The sequence below is a fragment of the Mytilus trossulus genome, chromosome 1 (genome assembly GCF_036588685.1).
Source record: "Mytilus trossulus isolate FHL-02 chromosome 1, PNRI_Mtr1.1.1.hap1, whole genome shotgun sequence".
In the NCBI taxonomy this organism is placed as follows: Eukaryota; Metazoa; Mollusca; class Bivalvia; order Mytilida; family Mytilidae; genus Mytilus; species Mytilus trossulus.
Genome location: NC_086373.1, coordinates 48,332,232 through 48,352,097, shown reverse-complemented (window position 1 = coordinate 48,352,097; position 19,866 = coordinate 48,332,232). Strand labels below are relative to the sequence as shown.

The 19,866-nt window shown below is 30.8% G+C and overlaps 2 protein-coding genes across 2 annotated transcripts in view; one reads left to right on the top strand and one right to left on the bottom strand.

Annotated features, from left to right (window-relative positions):
* LOC134726187 (HAUS augmin-like complex subunit 7) overlaps positions 1–10,564 on the bottom strand; it is a 19,609-nt gene extending 9,045 nt beyond the window's left edge. The window contains exons 1-6 of the mRNA XM_063590590.1: positions 10,440–10,564; positions 7,768–7,874; positions 5,551–5,627; positions 5,092–5,153; positions 4,554–4,672; positions 2,108–2,278 (exon numbers count right to left, since the gene is read on the bottom strand). Of these exons, the coding sequence (XP_063446660.1) occupies positions 2,108–2,278; positions 4,554–4,672; positions 5,092–5,153; positions 5,551–5,627; positions 7,768–7,874; positions 10,440–10,508 (605 nt within the window). The 5' untranslated portion in view covers positions 10,509–10,564. The remainder of the gene's footprint in view (positions 1–2,107; positions 2,279–4,553; positions 4,673–5,091; positions 5,154–5,550; positions 5,628–7,767; positions 7,875–10,439) is intronic.
* LOC134726176 (battenin-like) overlaps positions 10,549–19,866 on the top strand; it is a 21,774-nt gene continuing 12,456 nt past the window's right edge. Inside the window, exons 1-6 of the mRNA XM_063590580.1 lie at positions 10,549–10,662; positions 12,908–12,965; positions 16,862–16,961; positions 18,015–18,077; positions 18,444–18,523; positions 19,269–19,354. Coding sequence (XP_063446650.1) covers positions 10,605–10,662; positions 12,908–12,965; positions 16,862–16,961; positions 18,015–18,077; positions 18,444–18,523; positions 19,269–19,354 — 445 coding nt within the window. The 5' untranslated portion in view covers positions 10,549–10,604. The remainder of the gene's footprint in view (positions 10,663–12,907; positions 12,966–16,861; positions 16,962–18,014; positions 18,078–18,443; positions 18,524–19,268; positions 19,355–19,866) is intronic.

The window sequence follows — 19,866 nt, the reverse complement described above, 5'->3', positions numbered from 1 at the left end:
AATTCCCAGCAAATGATATATCTGTTATTATAGCTAATTTACGAAATTTTCCTTTCATCTTACTGTCTGATGATTTCCTTTTTCAGCACAGAAGATAGAGTGGTATGAAAAATTATCTCTAGACACTAAGGGCGCACGTGCCAGTTGTCATTGAAATTAACAACATCTACATAGGTTAAATAGTGATAACTAGATTATCACTGTTCATCTTAATTTCATTGCTTTTCTTAATTTTGCCGTATCGGCTGAAGCACGAAAATCAATCTTGTTGAGATGATCAACGACAATCTATACATAACTATCAAATAAAACAACCTATGAAATTAATATCTCATTTGATTATATAAATAGATTGTATGGAAACTTGTTATTGATTTGATAAAACTGCATGCCAACTCCTTAGGAAGAGTAGGGTGAAAAAGTAAGAAAGAATGGGTGAAAAGAAAAAAAACACATGAGCTAGAGTGGAGATTCATTGCAACTTGTGAAATACTGTGGATTCAATTATTTTCGTGGGTATCAATTTCCCTAAATTGAGAAAGTCGCATTTTTAGGGATATTTAATTTTGTGGTTATGCCAATCTCTGCATGCAAAACCTATGGAAAATTTTCATTTTGTTGAACATTTGAATTTGTGGTTTAACTGTACCAACAAAACCCATGAAAATTGGTATCCAATGAATAATAATGAATCCACTTCCTGTCAAGACTCGGTAATATTTGAACTAGTTTTTTTTAAATAATATTAAAACAGTAGTTATTCTATCATGTCTATACTTAGTTTTTAATCTATTAAAAAAAAAAATCAAATCAATACTATTAGGCCAGGATTTTTTAATTTTTTGGTATACGGATCCGCCGACCCGATTTTGCCGATTTCCAGAATAAAAATAAAATTAACTTTTCATGCTTTTTTATTCCCGCCAACCTCAACAAACGCATTATCACTGAAAAATAATTAAAATATTCTTTTTTTATGAAATGAAATGCATTGATCACCAACAGAATTGATAATACTTTCTGATGTGAAAAAATACAACTTTCCAGTTTATGTTTCTTAAAATAGACAAATCAATTATAACTGACCTTGAAATGTCGTTTGCGCAAATAATTTTGCGGAACGAAACCTGTGTTTAACACCATTAACATAACAAGTTCGTTTCTCTTATTTGTCATCAGTTCGTAAGATGCATCATTTCATAGAAATAGACTTGTCCAAAGGTGGACAGGCAGAAGTTCAAGACATCAAGAATATTAACAAATCATTTGAAATTTTCTTGTTTCATAGATAATAAAAAAAATATTGTCCAATTGGATAAAAAAAATCGGGACTTCGTGACAACAGATTAATCCAATATTCTCCATTTTTCCTTTAAGCTTGAAGATCATTATTTAACAAGTTTTCTGGAATTGATTAAGAGCTACACTAATCTGTTATGCTTGGTAGTGAAATGACGATTTAATTTCCTCTTTGTCCGTGCACCCCCCTTTTTTACAGAAATTTTTTAAACAATGTCTTGTGATGTTTATGACAGCTGAGCAATAATATTTCAACTAAAATGTAAGAGATGATGACAAAATCGCATAACAAACATATTATTAGAAAGGTGAAATATATATTTTTTTGCATAATCTCCCGAGATTTTTCTGGTTTGTTTTTCAGGGTTTTTTTTCGACCGACCGACCCGACTTTTTCATGGAGAAAATCCCTAAACCAACAAATTATAAAAACGTGGCTTTAGTTACACGGTGTGCAATTGTCCTATATTAATATTTTATAGGGCAATAAAATTCATACTGGAAGAGGCGAAGCCAAACCTGAAATGAATTTTATTGATCCATAATTTCCATTTAATAGGATTACTGCACACTGTGTAAAAAATTTATCCTAATTTTGTTAAAAGATTTCACAACTTATTATATTAAAATTCAAATTTTCAGACAATATCGAAAAAAAAAATAAACAAATAGATATTTAATCTAAAACTATGAAAAATGAAAAATATAAGGACTATAAAACACCTAAAAAATCTTAAATTTAATTTTGGTCAATGGTATAAGGGAGATAATTTTAATTTACTTAATAACTCTAAATCAGGATAATTACTTTTCTCGTGTATGTCCCTGATCAGCCCATGATGCCTCTACTTGTCGCTGTAAATCTGCTGGTAACAGAGTCAATCTTGAATTGAAAATGGCTCCTATTTTCTCTTGGTTCATTAGCGTATCCATATAGTTACAGTCACTCGTAAACTGTTCATATAAACTCATTTCATCACTGTAAACAGATAAAATTGAAAAATTATACATAAAAATAGTGTATAACTTTAAAAGTCCATACTATCTTAAGGCAAAAATTATATAACATATATATTTGATTCCTGTTGCTTAGAAAAAATAGGGTACATGTAAGTAAGATATTTAATTTTTGTTTTTTAAATATATTAGATAGATCAAATAGAGAAATTTTCTGCCAACTTCTAGACTTTTAAAGTATTTTAACCACAAAAGCCTACTGTAGGTACTTGCTTATAAGTTTGAAGTTTGGCAGTAAAATTCAGAATCGAGAGAGTGGTACCGACTTATAAGCGAGATTCAGAGACCAGAGGAAAATCCAAGCTCAAGAAAGGTGGTCAGATGTGAATATCCTGGCCAAAACTACGTTTGTGATAGCCAATCCTACATAATCTTTAAATAAGTGGCTTTTGTTGAAAATAAATGACTACAATACTGTCTTTGTGTTGTTTTTGGTTTATTGCAGTCTTTTTCTGTACTAATGCTAATATATTTTCCTAATCATAGGGCTCATTACAAGCATATAAATCAAGCTAAAGATACACTACAATATAAACAAGTGAAACTGTGAGCTACTGCTCACTGATGATACCCCCGCCACACCTGGATAATATAAATAGTGTAAAAATATGCAAGTGTTCGGTAAACAGGAAGTTGTAAAGTGATGAATCTGAAAACGCATCACATGGTATAGCTGATTTATATAAATCCTGAAACCAAATTTCAGAAATCCTGGTATTGTAGTTCCTGAGAAAAGTGTGACGAAAATTTTCAACTTGGCTATCATGTGTAAAATCATACAAGTGTTCGGTAAACAGGAAGTTGTCAAGTGATCAATCTGAAAACTCATCACACGGTATAGCTGACTTAGATAAACCCTGAAACCAAATTTCAGAAATCCTTGTATTGTAGTTCCTGAGAAAAAGGCGACGAAAAATATTCATGGGACGGACTGACTGACAGACGGATGGACTAACGGACGGACGGACAGACAGACAGAGGTAAAACAGTATACCCCCCTTTTTAAAGCGGGGGTATAAATATATATGAATATCAATACATAACAAACAATAATTGTTAATTAATAAAAAGGAAGTCAGTTGACACAGTATACATCAAATATTCATAAACATTTTGCTACTGGTAATTACATCCCCCCTCCAAGATAGAATATTTGATTACAGATATTTTGCCCTTCTTGTTTCAAATAAAAAATCCAGATATAAATTGCATGTCAACATTTGACATTATCAAGATTAAATATCAACTTTATGCAATTTTCCAAAAAGTGGTGAAAAATGAAAAATATGGTTCTCTGATGTATTATATATAGAGGGCATGTTAGAAACAGAATATGAACTTTATCTTCAACCATGTTGAGCAAGCAAACTTGTTTATTCTATCGTGCTTGTTATAAGACCAATTTTCCTAAACTATTTATAATTCTTTTTTAACAATCTCTCTCTTCTTTGAGACTAAGGTAACTTAGTTGTAATCTACACAAATATGAATTGTTTTTATTGGTGTTTGATATAAAAAAATATCAAATTTGAGTTTCAAATTTAAATAGGTTTTTAATAAGCTGTGCTACCAGTGAGACGTAGAATATATTATGCACTTCCAATGCTTAGTAAAATTTAATTTGAGGCAATTTTTTTTTTTTGCCACCCCTTACATATGTTTTTTCTATATTTTAGGCACATAGAAAGATCAAAATTAATGATCTTGCTTTCATTTTGTATCATACATCTCATAAACTTGATAGAAACTGAACTTTGAATAAGTGGAATAGTAGAGCTTATTAATAAGTTAACCCCTTTGAATATAACAACACAAGTAGTTTTTTTTTATAAATGATAACTCTTAGTCATAGACTCATACTAAACAAAATGATATAGCTTTCAACAAAAAATGTTATTAGTTAAAAGCAAAAAATTAGTTATAAAATTTTTTTGGTTGAGAATGTAAATTTTTTCTAATCATATTTATGTATGCATGAAATATACATGTTTTTACTCTTGTTTCTGTTTGAAGCATGCATTACAGAATTATCAACAGAAAGTCTAACATCCTGTTTGATTCAAGTACAGCTTGCAGCGTGTGGGAGTAAAATCAATCCTAGTATTTATTTATATAACATCCTCGTTTTTATATACGTTACATCCTGGGTTTTATTTATGTTATGTTATGTTCTAGTTTTTATTTTTGTTACATCTTGCTTTCATTTATAATATTTAACTATTTTTTGGTTTATTAACCTGACAACACCTGGACTCCTTAATGCCTTATTCTGTGGGTCTTCAGCCGTGTCCATTATGCATACAAGGTCAATTAAATTATCCATAAAAGCTGCTTGTTTGGATCCTGTTGTGATTCCCTGAAAATTCAGAGATGTTATCATAATATATTGTCTTCAACAAATGAATTTTTATTAGATATCAGTTCTTATTGGATTTCTAAAATGTTAGCTGAAATGATTCAAATTTATCGTTTTAATAGAAGTTTCATGTCATTGTTTGAGAAATATAAAGTACTTTATAAAACATTTCTTGGTTAAGCTGGTTAAACTAATGCAGATTTTACAAATGTATATTCAATATGTTCAACTAAGCATTGCTATAAAGCTTAGAACCTATCTTTTAACATTTGACAGTAAAATTAATTGATATTGTATGTATTCAATCAATTCTTTCACCTTGTTTTTTCCTTTAACCAAATTAATTTTCTTGTGGCAGGCTGTATAAATGTTTTTTTAACTTGTTTTACTGAAAGTTACATTGACAAAAAAACACTTACTCTTATAAGATCAACATCATCATATCTACAGAGGCCAAGGGTAGACCCCACAAACAGTAATCCTAAAATTATAAAAAATAATTATAAATGTTAACATCCACATTAGTTATATTTATAGCAACATAATCATGCAGTGCATGTATATCAACAAGTGAATAAAATATGACAAAAATAACTTTAGATATAAAAAAAAAATATTCCCAAAAGTTGAAAAATTCCAGATGAGATGACCATGATGACATTGTGACCTTGATCCTATTTACTGAAAGTTAAACAGAATCTGGAATGATGAAATTGAATCTGATTGGCTAAGATAAATTAATGTCAGAAAAGTCAATAATATTCTGTTACAAGTCTGTCTGGCATACTAGATCACAAAATAATTGATAGTCCCAGGCATCAATCTAGTGGATTTTTTAACCCCTGTGTAAACAACATTTCTTATAACATTTTACTTACTTTGCAATCGGCTATCCATTTTGGACTCCACAGAGGCATACTGAGGATCTAATAGGTCATTTAGCTGGCTGTCAAATCTATAAGAAGAAAAAAATATATTATTCTATTCTATAATTATCATCAAATTCAATAATAAATTGGAATTTGTGTAAGTTTGTGTTAATATATTATAAACATTCTTTACCTCAAAAGTGTTCAAAAGGGAAAAAGCAAATAAGTCCTGTCAGAATTATAACCATACTTAACATAATAAGTCATTTTGTTCTTCAACAATCACAATACAATTGAGAATTACAAGAGTGCACACACTGAAATGTCTCGCCTTCTTTACTAATCATTGATATTATTTTGATAGTCCTCAGTATAAAGCTTTATTACAACTGTCCATAAAAATTACATTAACCAAGATAACTAAACAAAGACCAATGAACCATGAAAATGAGGTCAAGGTCAGATGAACCATACCAGACTGACATGTACAGCTAACAATGCTTCCATAAAACAAATATAGTTGACCTAATACTTATAGTTTAAGAAAAATAGACCAAAACACAAAAACTTAACACTGAGCAATGAACCATGAAAATAAGGTCACGGTCAAATAAAACCTGCGCGACTAATATATAGATCATAAAATATTTCCATACACTTAATATAGTTGACATATGGCGTATAGTATCAGATAAAAAGACCAAAACTGAAAAACTTAACTTTGACCACTGAACCATGAAAATGAGGTCAAGGTCAGATGACATCTGTCTGCTAGACATGTTCACCTTACAATCATTCCATACAACAAATATAGTAGACCTATTGCATAAAATATGAGAAAAACAGACCAAAACACAAAAACTTAACTATAACCACTGAACCATGAAAATGAGGTCAAGGTCAGATGACACCTGCCAGTAGGACATGTACTCCTTACAGTCCTTCCATACACCAAATATACTAGCCCTATTACTTATAGTATCTGAGATATGGACTTGACCACCAAAACTTAACCTTGTTCACTGAGCCATGAAATGAGGTCGAGGTCAAGTGAAACCTGTCGGACGGGCATGAGGGCCTTGTAAGGTACGCACATACCAAATTTAGTAATCCTTATACTTATAATAAGAAAGAATTCAACATTACAAAAAATCTGAACTTTTTTTTCAAGTGGTCACTGAACCATAAAAATGAGGTCAAGGACATTGGACATGTGACTGACAGAAACTTCGTAACATGAGGCATCTATATACAAAGTATGAAGCATCCAGGTCTTCCACCTTCTAAAATATAAAGCTTTTAAGAAGTGAACTAACACCGCCGCCGCCGCCGGATCACTATCCCTATGTCGAGCTTTCTGCAACAAAAGTTGCAGGCTCGACAAAAATTAGGATTGTGTCTGTCTAAAAAACAACAACGCGACCAAGGAGCAGAACACAGCCCTGTGATAATAAAAAAGTATCATTACAATATAAATCAGTGCTTGTAAGCACTCTCACACGCCAGTTAAAGGTAACGAATGCTCAAATTTATTGGTGACATTGGATGTGGTTGATTCAACTACAATTATGGACAAAGATAGATAACTCAAATTTTAAAGATTACTCACAATGACATAAATAATATTTTTAGAACAGAACCGTCTTAGATTCCTGCACCTTGCACCTGTTATGTAATATTCTTGATGAGTATAACATCATTTAATCACTTGAATATCTCAGAATATATATATTTCATTGATAAATATTTGGAAATATTCATGGGTAGGTTGTTTAGAATGTTATGATCGATGAATGCACTATATTTCGTGTACAATGTATCTGAGTTAAGTGACAAACCTTTGAAGATTTATTTATCAAGTCATTACTGTACAGTTTTGATTACACTTTATGCAATCTTTAACCAGAAACTCTAAACTGTCCTATCTAGATATAACAAAATCATCCATCAACGATATGATGAAATGAACCACTAAAGTTACTGACTTGGGATAGGCATTTGAACAGGATAAACATACAGTGCACTCCAGAGTTATGTTTAACTAGCATTTTTTTTTTTCATCATTAGCCCTTTTTAAAATGTAATTAGTGGTTTGAAAAGGTCAATAAATACTAAACAAAACTCAAGTTAAATCCATATTGGTGTACAAAACCTTCACTGTTTAAATTCTAAAGTTCCATGAAAACTGTTTAATTTTTTTTTATCAAAGTACTGTAAAACTCTCACTTTGAAAATAACCATTGTAATAATCTAATCCTAGGTTCTCCTGGTTTGAAGATAAGCTCAGTTATCCATGAATCATCAACACCTTCTGTGTAAGGGCAGCCGATTTTCTGAAAGGAAAACATATTAAATTAGATGTATTATTGACTTTTTCTTAGTAATAGAGAGATTTGTAGATGTCATGTTCATCATTTCTTTTTTTATATAATAAGATACTGTTACTGAGACTGTATTATCAAATTTTAAAAGTAAACTTTCATTCTATTATCATAATATAAAATAGTGAAAGTTTCAAAAAGAGAAGTTCCTTCTCCCAATTGATTCTGAAGTAGCATGAGCCGTGAATAACCTTGCTGGAAGTGACTTCTCTTATTAAACTGATAAGGACAGGAAGTGGGACTTTAAATTTACTATTGATAAAATGCTGAATTATTTGTATCACTATGGTTTATCTACCACCATGACCACCAAGGATTATTTGCTGAAGTAATTTTTGGCACAACTGTTTTAAATTTTCTTTAATGCTCTTAGGACTTCATATGATTTGGGCCTCCATCTGCTTTGCCTGGAGCAATACAAATGAATCTGACATACATGTAGATGAAATGCATGTCTGACATACCTAATAATAGTCATGTAGGGTTCTCACTATGGCAAATCAATGACTCATGCATGATTTTGAAAACTGATGAGTCCAAAAATACATAAAAATAGTATAATTTTTTCACAATTAACTGAGCATTTGCATATCATCATTTTATAAAAAAAGTTTTCAAAATAATAAAATTTTGACACCATTTACCATGTTTGCATGCTGAATTTTAACATGGAAACCAAATTACTGAATAATATAGCAGTAAAATATCATCCCCTACTGTTCATGTTGTTGGACTCATAATGGTTAAAAATGATGAGTCAAAGCTGGATTTCCTAAATAAAAAATCCTTTAGTAAAAAAATGTAGTGAGAACCCAGAGCATGATAGGAACAATGTATGATGAGTGTTTTAAAAAAGATAAGTGCTAATTCACTTCCAGTGCTACAATGTTTTGTTATTACAATGATATATCTTGTAATAAGTATCCATCTTATCAATTATTTTGTTATCTTGTACTAATCCAATTTTATTTCATGTTTGAGAATATAGTTTCAGTTGTTTAAATTCATTTCTAGGTCATGTAGGTCTTAAATTGATATATTTATAGTTACATAATTATATTTGTTTCCCTCTGTCAGGAATAACTTTTTTCACACATCTACATTTTAGACAAAAAAAAATATCATTTGGATAAGGCCAAAAACTTGGGTTAGACATTGTTAGGAATCTTTGATTGGTTCACATGGTACAGGTCAACCTTACTTTTGGCATTTTAGTACATCTTGTTTTTTTCTGATTGTTATTCCTGCTGGTGTTAATGAAACATGCTTAGTGAAGATGCAATAAAATGTAGTATTTCAAGTCATTGGTTTAACTCTGCAGGCAATAAAAATATTTTAAAACTTAATTTATAAGCCAAAAAAGTTGAGATTGAATTTGTTTACAGTCCTGTTTTATGTGTACAGTCAGTTCAGATTCTCAGTATTACTATGCCAGAGAGGACATAACAATCAGTAACCTCCTATGAAGTGTGCTCACATTAGGGACAGTATGTTTAAGTGCATTTTGCAAATTGTTGAGAACTGAACTGTCTATAGTATAAATATAGACTATTTAACCAGTCCTCAATGGTCTTTTTTGTTGTAGACAACACATTGTCAAAATGATTATAAAAATCTCCCTTTTCACTACATGAATGTCTGAGTAGTCATTAGAGACACTTGGATTGTTGGAGTATACTTAAACCATGTATATAAACGACTTAATTCTCTGAACAGTCAGTTCAACCTCTGAATGTTTTTTTCGTCATAGACACTCATTTAATTCTTTACAAAGTCAAAACTGCCTTTTATGCTGTGTCTAAGTTAGCATAAAGTGACTTCATAGACAATCCAAGTTGTATCGTTTGTAAATGAATCGTGAATGATTGGGGTTGTCAGGTTGTATTGCACCAAAGTCCAAATAATTATGCTGTCTTGGACTGTTTTAAATTTTTGCTTTGACGCATCTGCAAGGTAAGGCGTCAACACATGAAGGCGTCAAAGAAAAAAAATATAATAGCCTTTCAGGATCATAATTATTTTGACTACATTTGTATATACACCTTATCGCTATTCCCGGCTGACCCTGCCGCTTGAACTTTTGACGCATACAACAATCACTTTTGCATTGTGGCGTCAGCTATTTTGTTTTATGACGTCATAATTTTACGGGAACCTGTGTGATATCCAGTAATGGCGGACAAATAGCGATAAGGTGTATTGCACCCAGCTTGTAATATTTATTTAAGCTTGATTAAAGTACCTTGCTGCTTCGAATTAGTGTTTTTTATTTGCCAGTAAATATTAGGGCAGGTAAAATTAATGTTATTCTGGAAATGTGGGAATTATATTTCAGAAACAAGTGATTGAGATTACATTTTGATAATTACTAGCATAACAACAAGTTGGGACAAGTGAATAATTTTCACGAATATCATTTTACAAAAATTTAAATAACATATTATTTTCTACTCTATCTTGACATAGAACAGTTTTCTACAAATTGAGGCTCTAATGATAAACAGTGTAAATTTGTACATCTAGTCTGTCTTTAAAAGATTTTGCAAGTTTTTGGCTTTTTGTGTTCCCTTTGAAAGATGCCGCCATTCTTCTCGGAACTCTTCGGGTGTTTACATTTTCTACTTTTCATATCTTCTTCACGAAAGAGTTCTAGATGTCAGCTGTCAGACTAAAAGTAGTGAAATGAATGAAACTGAAACACGTACAAAAGATGCACTTAGTTTTAGAGAAAACATGCAAAGTATATTTATAATTTTGTTTAATTCAATAACACACACCAATATTTTGAAGTTTTCTATGCCTATGGCAAAACAAAATGTGTTTACCTTTTCTTTGCATGATGATATATTTTCCAGATAAAAAATAAATCATTGTCTTAATTATATTTGTTATATAGAATATTTATCTTGGAAATTAATTTCTACTCAAGTAATGATATAGACTTACACTACAGATCAGGTGGATTTTGTTCAGTAGGTCTCTTCACCACTGCACACCGCTAAACACTCCGAAAAACTCCAAAATTAAGTTTTACATCTTTTTTTGTTATAAATGACATAAAGGAGTAGGTCCGGTAAGGACCGATTTTGCCTCAAATATCAGGTTCATCTGACGAAAGATTTTGACCACTTTTTAAACACTTTTTTAAAAGTGTCTATTTCATTTTAATCAATCAGTTAATGTGAAAGATTTTAACTGTTTTGGATATTTAAAATGATCCGATTCAAGCTCAAATATGAAAAATCTATCAAATATGCCGAAAAATGTCACTTTTCGGTTGGTTTTTGTTAAAAATGAACCTGGCCGCATTCTTGTTCATCCTCAGCCTTTACGTTATGTATTATAATAAAATACAACTTACATTTCAATATTAAGGATGAACACTAATGTGGCCACTTTCGTTTCAAACGAAAACCGTCTAAAATTTAACTAAAATGCTAGAATTGTGAAGATTTCAGTAATTTAGCATGACTTTATGATGCTAGTACTCAATATATGTGAATTGTATTGTCAAAAACAGCCGATATATATGTAGCAGAAGCATTCTACTGTCCAGTACATAACTAAAAGTTTACATTTTAACAATTTTGTAAAACTGCTATATTTTGGGGCCAAAAAGGTGTCTCACTGGACCTACTCCTTTAAGTTATCAATTCTACAAATTTTAAGATCAAGAGACCAAATATCAACATTGAACAGAAAAGAGACTCTATAATATTAACTTAAATGTCCATCACTGGACACCTCAAATATTTGTTTTCTTCATTTTACTTCTTCTTTTATAAACAAGTTATACCAATAATAATAAAAAACGAAAGTGGCCTATGTTCCCTATTGGAATTTTGAAAACAAGAATAATAAAAGAGACAATTGTTAAAATCATGAACAAAATTTAAACATTTAATATATTAGTATATAAAATCCAGAGGTAATAGATGACGTCAAATGATTCTTCACACACAATGTAATCTGGAAAATAGTGATGAATTGGGAGAATGTTTTCTGTATATTGATTATATTGATTATCGGCTTTTTCAGAAAAATGATCGATGCACATACATGTACATGAAAATAAAAAAAATTGTTAAATTATATGAACTTGATTGATTTTATCGCTTTATTGTATAAAATCACTGATTTTCTCAGTGGTCGATGTTTTTTGGGGTGTTCAGTGGTGAAGAGACCTACCCAATTTTGCTTTATCCTCCCATCCACAGTGAGAGTGGGCACCGGGTGGGCAAAATTTCTAGCTTGTCCACTCTGCCCACCTATAAGAGTAATTCCTTTTGATTCATCAAAAGACTGGCAAGTACAGCTCAATTGAAAAAAGCAGATAAGCATTTGTAATCACTTTTTTTTTTACAAAAAAAGAGATTATATCTAGGGTGGGCACGGATGGGCTGCCCACGGTGGGCCGGTCAAAAAAAGCAAGATCCACCCGGGTTGTTGTGTATATGTATAAAGAAATTTCTTTTTAAAGGTATTTGCAGTGAACATGAATTTATAAACTTATACAGGTTCCTGTTTTCATCTTTTAAAGCGGACTTTATAAAAACATTCAAAGGCCTTTAAAAAACTGATCTACCACTCTAAATAGTCTCCTTATTGGTATTTGTCTGGCATTACTGGACATTATAAAGGTTCCTGATAAATTTTGATGTCATAATACAAAATATCTGACACACATATATATGCATTGTGGAGTGTGAATTAAGGACCTATATCTGAACTGCCAGAATTGGTTGTTTTTAAGCTTGGGATTTGGGGGTTGACCCTTTCGGGATCTGGGAATTCTTATAATATTTCAAATTTCGGGATGTCAAGATTTAAATTTATTAAAATTCAGGACCTCATGATTTCGTGATTTTAAGCCTGGGATTTAGGGGTCAGGACAACTATCCTTCAAGTTAATTAAGGAAAGCAAATATATCAGATGTCCAAGTTTCATATTTTTTTTTTATAAAAGTCATTCTTTTATTTTACAGATGCCACAGGCAATGTATTGTCTTCATTTGATAAGAAAAGAAACTTGATAGGTTTCTGGTAAGTACACATAAGATAATACATTGTAATTTATCTGTCACCAAGGTTCCTCCAGAGCACTGTTAGATAAGGGGGAGCTAACTCGTTTGTGCTTGAACCAAGGGACAGGGGGTCAGTCTATCGCTAGACTTAATGTTCTGATAGGCATAGCTAAAACGCAAGGAAGGTTTTCATAATTTAATTACTGTAACAATTTAAACGAATGATGATAACAAATCAATTAGTAAACAATTCCAAATAATAATAATAATCTAAATCAAGTACAAAGTATCAAATCTAAATATCAATTCCAAAGTAAAAACTATTTCTCCTTAAATGTAAAGTATAAAATAAATGCCAAAATGACTAAATCATAAAATATACTTAATCTCAAATTCAAAAATGCAAAGTCTCAAAATAAAAGTTTCTCAAAAGTATTTTCTAAAGTTAAATTTATGAGTCAGAGATAAATTTAGTCTCACACTACACAGTCAACTGGTAGACTGGTAGACAGTCTTATAGGGCCAGTATAATGACATGAGTAGTGTGAGGTTACGCTTCTGAAACACTGACTGTTATCTTAAAAATTCCCAAAAATAAAAGGTGAGTCAAAAAATACATTTTTGTCTAAACACTACAAAGTCAACTGGGAGACTGATCGACAGTCCTACAGACCCAGTATAACAGACTTTAGCAGTGCAAAGTTAGGTTTCCGAAAGGTGACTGATTTTCCTAAATTTCACAACGCTATTTATATTAAAACCAAATATTAATCAATATGACATGTATGACTCAACATGTAAATATTACTCTCATTAACATGTTAACAAAAAATAGACATTAATTAACAAAGCCTAATCCTATAATGTTTTGATTACAGCTTTGATAAAAAAACGTAAACTTTCCAAGTGACATATGCTAATTACAATTAGTCTTTCAAAATTAAGTGCTTTGAGCAAACTGTGACATTTCGAGTACTAATGCCACAGCATAGGTAAAATTAATAATACAGATTAATTAAAACTTTTACAAAATACTAACATTTAATTTCCTTTCATAAAATAAAACATATTTTCATCCAAAATAACACTAACACAAATTTAAGCCAAATAACACACCATGACATATTCCCCCCTACTCCAATATGTTTGTCCCCAAACATGATATATACCTTCACATATTTACATCTTAAAAATAGTTTTTATACACTCCAATAAACTATATATAACCTGACGCCAAAATATGTACATACATCAACAACAATTTATTTCAACTTGCTAGTTTCTGGCAACCTGTATTCTACGAATTTAACAGATGAATAATAAAATAACATTTCAGTAATCCAAAATTCAAATTGATGTAGTGAAAAGAACCAACAGGCGTGCACTCCTACTAATTCCTAGCACTACAAAAAAAGAAGATAAACACTGAATGTTTTCTATATCCTACTGTCTTGGGAAGGTTGCTATGGTGGCATGAGAAGCACACTCATGATAATCGCTAATGTCTAAATGATCTGAGTTGGTAATGTCAAAGTTCTGTTCTTGCAGTCTGTTTTCGCTTTGTTGTCTCTCAAAAAGTTTAATCCTATAAATAAGCTCTAGCAAGTAATGTTCGAAATCATGAATTTTTTGGTAAGATGTCCAAAAGAAAGTTGAAGCACTATATTTCCGATTAGTGCATACACATATCCACGGACACTTATTGCATCCTTGATCGTTGATCCGTGCACCGCTGCAGAGGCGCCTAGATGACGCAACTGACGTTGACCGATACAGCTCCAAGATGCTCTACTGTCAAATAAACAGCTCACTCTGTGATTCTCCAGTCCAATCTACACAAAGCTCCTCTCCACGGTTGTAGTAAACTGGAAACCTGCTGTTCCCTGTACGTATTACACTGGATAGCCTGGCACATCTGTCTTTTTGGCAGCACCATCCTTTTGAGATTCTCTTTCTCTACCCATGATGATATTTCTATTCCAATTACCAAACTGAAACTAAAAGTAATTTTTGTCAGTATATTGTTTATGTTATATGCTCTCTACCTTAAGTTACTCATCATATTCATTAATTATGCAAATAAAATCTTTCCTGAACTAAATGTTAAATTCTCTCTACTATGAGTCAAATTTCCAGATCGTATAAAATTATTTGCACAAGTACAGTTTCTCCTGAACTGAATTTTATCTCCTGTAAAGTTTTGCACAAATAAATATTTATCTAAAGTTAACAGATTCACACCAAGAATCAACATACATCTATACTTTTCACTTAAAAGTTATTAAAGTGTATTATAATAGGCAAGATGTACTTATCTTTTAGTTGTGTGTTGTTTAATCTGCAACTTGTCTCTCCTGCTAGCTACTGGTTCTCTCTTCCTCTCATTGTTTCTCTGGCTGTTGTCTCAATTTTGAAATTTTAAGTTTTAAATAATTTTGAATGAATTTTGTCAACCTACATTCTAGCTATGCAGTTTCAGAATCTAATTTTTATCATGCCTCGGGTCAACTCCGCCATATCTGTCACCAAGGTTCCTCCAGAGCACTGTTAGATAAGGGGGAGCTAACTCGTTTGTGCTTGAACCAAGGGACAGGGGGTCAGTCTATCGCTAGACTTAATGTTCTGATAGGCATAGCTAAAACGCAAGGAAGGTTTTCATAATTTAATTACTGTAACAATTTAAACGAATGATGATAACAAATCAATTAGTAAACAATTCCAAATAATAATAATAATCTAAATCAAGTACAAAGTATCAAATCTAAATATCAATTCCAAAGTAAAAACTATTTCTCCTTAAATGTAAAGTATAAAATAAATGCCAAAATGACTAAATCATAAAATATACTTAATCTCAAATTCAAAAATGCAAAGTCTCAAAATAAAAGTTTCTCAAAAGTATTTTCTAAAGTTAAATTTATGAGTCAGAGATAAATTTAGTCTCACACTACACAGTCAACTGGTAGACTGGTAGACAGTCTTATAGGGCCAGTATAATGACATGAGTAGTGTGAGGTTACGCTTCTGAAACACTGACTGTTATCTTAAAAATTCCCAAAAATAAAAGGTGAGTCAAAAAATACATTTTTGTCTAAACACTACAAAGTCAACTGGGAGACTGATCGACAGTCCTACAGACCCAGTATAACAGACTTTAGCAGTGCAAAGTTAGGTTTCCGAAAGGTGACTGATTTTCCTAAATTTCACAACGCTATTTATATTAAAACCAAATATTAATCAATATGACATGTATGACTCAACATGTAAATATTACTCTCATTAACATGTTAACAAAAAATAGACATTAATTAACAAAGCCTAATCCTATAATGTTTTGATTACAGCTTTGATAAAAAAACGTAAACTTTCCAAGTGACATATGCTAATTACAATTAGTCTTTCAAAATTAAGTGCTTTGAGCAAACTGTGACATTTCGAGTACTAATGCCACAGCATAGGTAAAATTAATAATACAGATTAATTAAAACTTTTACAAAATACTAACATTTAATTTCCTTTCATAAAATAAAACATATTTTCATCCAAAATAACACTAACACAAATTTAAGCCAAATAACACACCATGACATATATATACATAATGTTTTCGACAAAAGTATTCAGAATTATATATAATGCCAAGTAACACATGTTAATTCAAAGCTATATTTTTAAGTAGTTATCTGCCTTCATAGAGTTTTTGCTATGCATATGTTAGGAAAGTCAAAATGAAATTTTCTGTTTAATCCATTTTGATAGAAGACGGGTGGGGGCTCAGGATTTTCATAAGTCCAGTGACATGCATTAATGAACAAAACAAGGCCTTGATTTCTATGTACATGTGACAGTTTATAGGAAGCTACACTATCCTAACAAACATGAAAAATGACTTATTATGCTCTACATTTTTTTTAGGATACTTGGATTATGTAACAATTTTGCTTATGTGATAATGTTGAGTGCAGCTCATGATATCCTGAAAGAACAAGAAAAAGGTCCTGAAGTCCATCATAATGTAAGTACACATATCATGCATGTTAGTCATTTAAAAGCTGTCTAGGATGAGATATATCTATATCTCAAGTTTTATGACAAATTCTAAATCTTACTTAACATAGATATTTAATGGGGTTGTACTTTAAGTGTGGGGAAGCAAATTTTAGCCTTCACCAATTAAATTAAACCAAATTTTAAAGTACACATCATAAATGGGTTTATCTTTTTTTTGCATGAAAAATATTTCTGTTCTTATCTTGCTTAAAGTCATAAGAAACCTCAAATTAAAAAAAAATATGCATATGTTTTTTATAACTAAATGGATAGTTTTCATTATACAACTTATGTACATATACTTTTTTCTGAGGAAAATTCTTTAATTTGTCCACATTTAGAAGAAGTTTACTTATTTTTAATTGCTTGCTTCCAGGAAGCAATTCGACAACATATTTTCCGTATGCATAGTGACCCGAGCGTAACCCTCCTCGTAAAAAATCCGGTCACCACAATACGCATGGATCTGTCATTGAAAAAAACAAATATCTGATTATACATGTTAAACACGTGCTCAATTCCCATGCTTTTTGTGATTTGTTTACTATAAGGTGACAATCGGTAAAAGTGGCTTCAAAACACAGCATTTAATGAGCAGCCATCATAACAAACAGAGAGAAAAAAAATTGACGATTAATCATTATATCATATATTTACGAAAATAATGATAAAATTGTGCACAGAGGACTAAGTTTATGATGTATACATGCATTGGTTCAAGAATTGGACAAACATTATTTTTCACCATTCACTCGTTTCATATGACTTTAATTCTTTCATTCTTAGTTCATAAGAATAAGAAAGAAGTTTCAGAGAACCAGTGATTTTTTTTCTGGTTACAAAAAGCAAATTATAAATTAAATAGTTTTTTTTAAATGTTTTGTGACTGAGGGTAGGGCCTTGTACTGATAGGCGTGTCTCAGGATAAGAAATGGGTGATATGGGAAAAAAGCATGCACAAATCTATCTTTATCATAAACAACTGTAGTTGAGTAATCAAATAAAATTTCCATTTTAGGAGACAACTACAACTGAACCAGTTGATGAGCATTACATGCAGTGTAATGAAATATCAACAGGAGTAAGTAGATGAATTCAAACCTATACTTATTGACGAGTAGAGGTCCAATTCCTATGTAAATTTTGTTATTAGAAAATCACTTATTTCAACCTTCTTAATGAGGGCCTGAATGGGTTTACAGAATAGAGAACAATGGACCAATGCTACAGAAAATCAGAAAAATGGGCAAAAATATGTTTGAGAAAAAGTGACCCAAAACAAACAATGAAGTGTTATAACATAAAGAACAGAACATTATCTTTTTTAATTAAGACAATATTGAATCTTATAAAGAAAGTATTATATTTGATTCATTTCATTGTGTTTGTCCAGATATAAATTCATCTGTTCATTTACTTACTTTATGATTTTATATCCTTTTAACAGGCTATTCTACTGGCAGATATATTACCTACACTGATCATCAAACTGACAGCACCATTTTACATACATCATATAAGTTACAGGTATGCAATTCAAGAAAGCTAAAAAACTGATATTTTTGCTGATGAGTCAGTGTTGACATATTTAATACATTGGAATTTGCTCTGTATCTCCTCTTATTCATACGCATTGTAAATTTTTGATCAAAATTTATCTTCAAAATAATCAGTAAGTAGAATCTAGTCTGACTCAGTAGAGGGTAATTCTTGTAAAGAAACATGTTTAAAATTTAGTTTAGTATCATTGAATTTGTCTATAGACTGGTAGCCATCAGTTATTTGACATATTTAACACTGGTTTATTCTGAAGGCATAATGAATATTTTACAGAGTGAAGACACCATCTAGACAATCTAGTACAGAAAATAGTTTGTAGTCTAAAAACAACACAATAAAAACGCAAATTTCATTATGAACAATACTAACACTTTTTAAAACTTTTATGATTAAATCAGTGTTTATATTGAACAGGTTGTAAATGTATTATTAATTTTGAATAAATGAAGCATCAAATGCAGTATTGTGAGTTGTTTCATGTATTTTCATCTACTTGGAAGACGAAGAGAAAAGGTCAAACTACACAAATAACAATATCTAGCTATTGTATTTATTCAATGGGTCAAAAGCAATGACAAAAGTTTAAATACCTTGACCAAGAGAAAAAAGATTATGTGTAACAGTTTCATTTCTTTTCACAATAATGAATTAATGTCCCAAAAAATGTAAGACAATCAAATAGACTTATCTAGCAAATCCCATTTCATTACAGAGTAAGAGTTGCTATAGTTGTGTTGTTTAACCTGTCCAGTTTTCTATTGGTTGGATTTTCTGTTGGTATATGGATGAGTATATTAGGTAAGTTTCAAACTTTCTTTCACAAAGACCTTTTTCCACACACTCTTCCTAAAGTGATATTCTAGAGAAAACACAACATAGTAATTAACAATTTACTAAGTGAACTGGGCTACAAATTTTGCATAAGGAAATAAATGTTGTTTGCAACATCCAAAAATGGGTAGAACAGTCTTGAATCACACTTCTTCTGTATAGATTAAGATTTTTAACATTGCATTTGTGAAATATTATGAATTCTCTTTTGAATTTAAGTTTCTTGTTTTGTTACGGTGAAATGTTTTGTTTTTGTTTTGTCTTTGAAGTGAGCAAGTTGTTTAAATTTAATTTCTATCTTTTAATATAATATGTCATCAAAGAGCTAATTTCAATTATTTGTTATCTTTTTTATCTAGTCAACATGCATATATATGTAAAGTTATAGAAGTAACTACAGATATTTGTTAAAGATTTTTATTAGTTACATGTTTAAACAATCAAAATTTTTGCAAATGTGATATTCAGTGTGTCAGTAT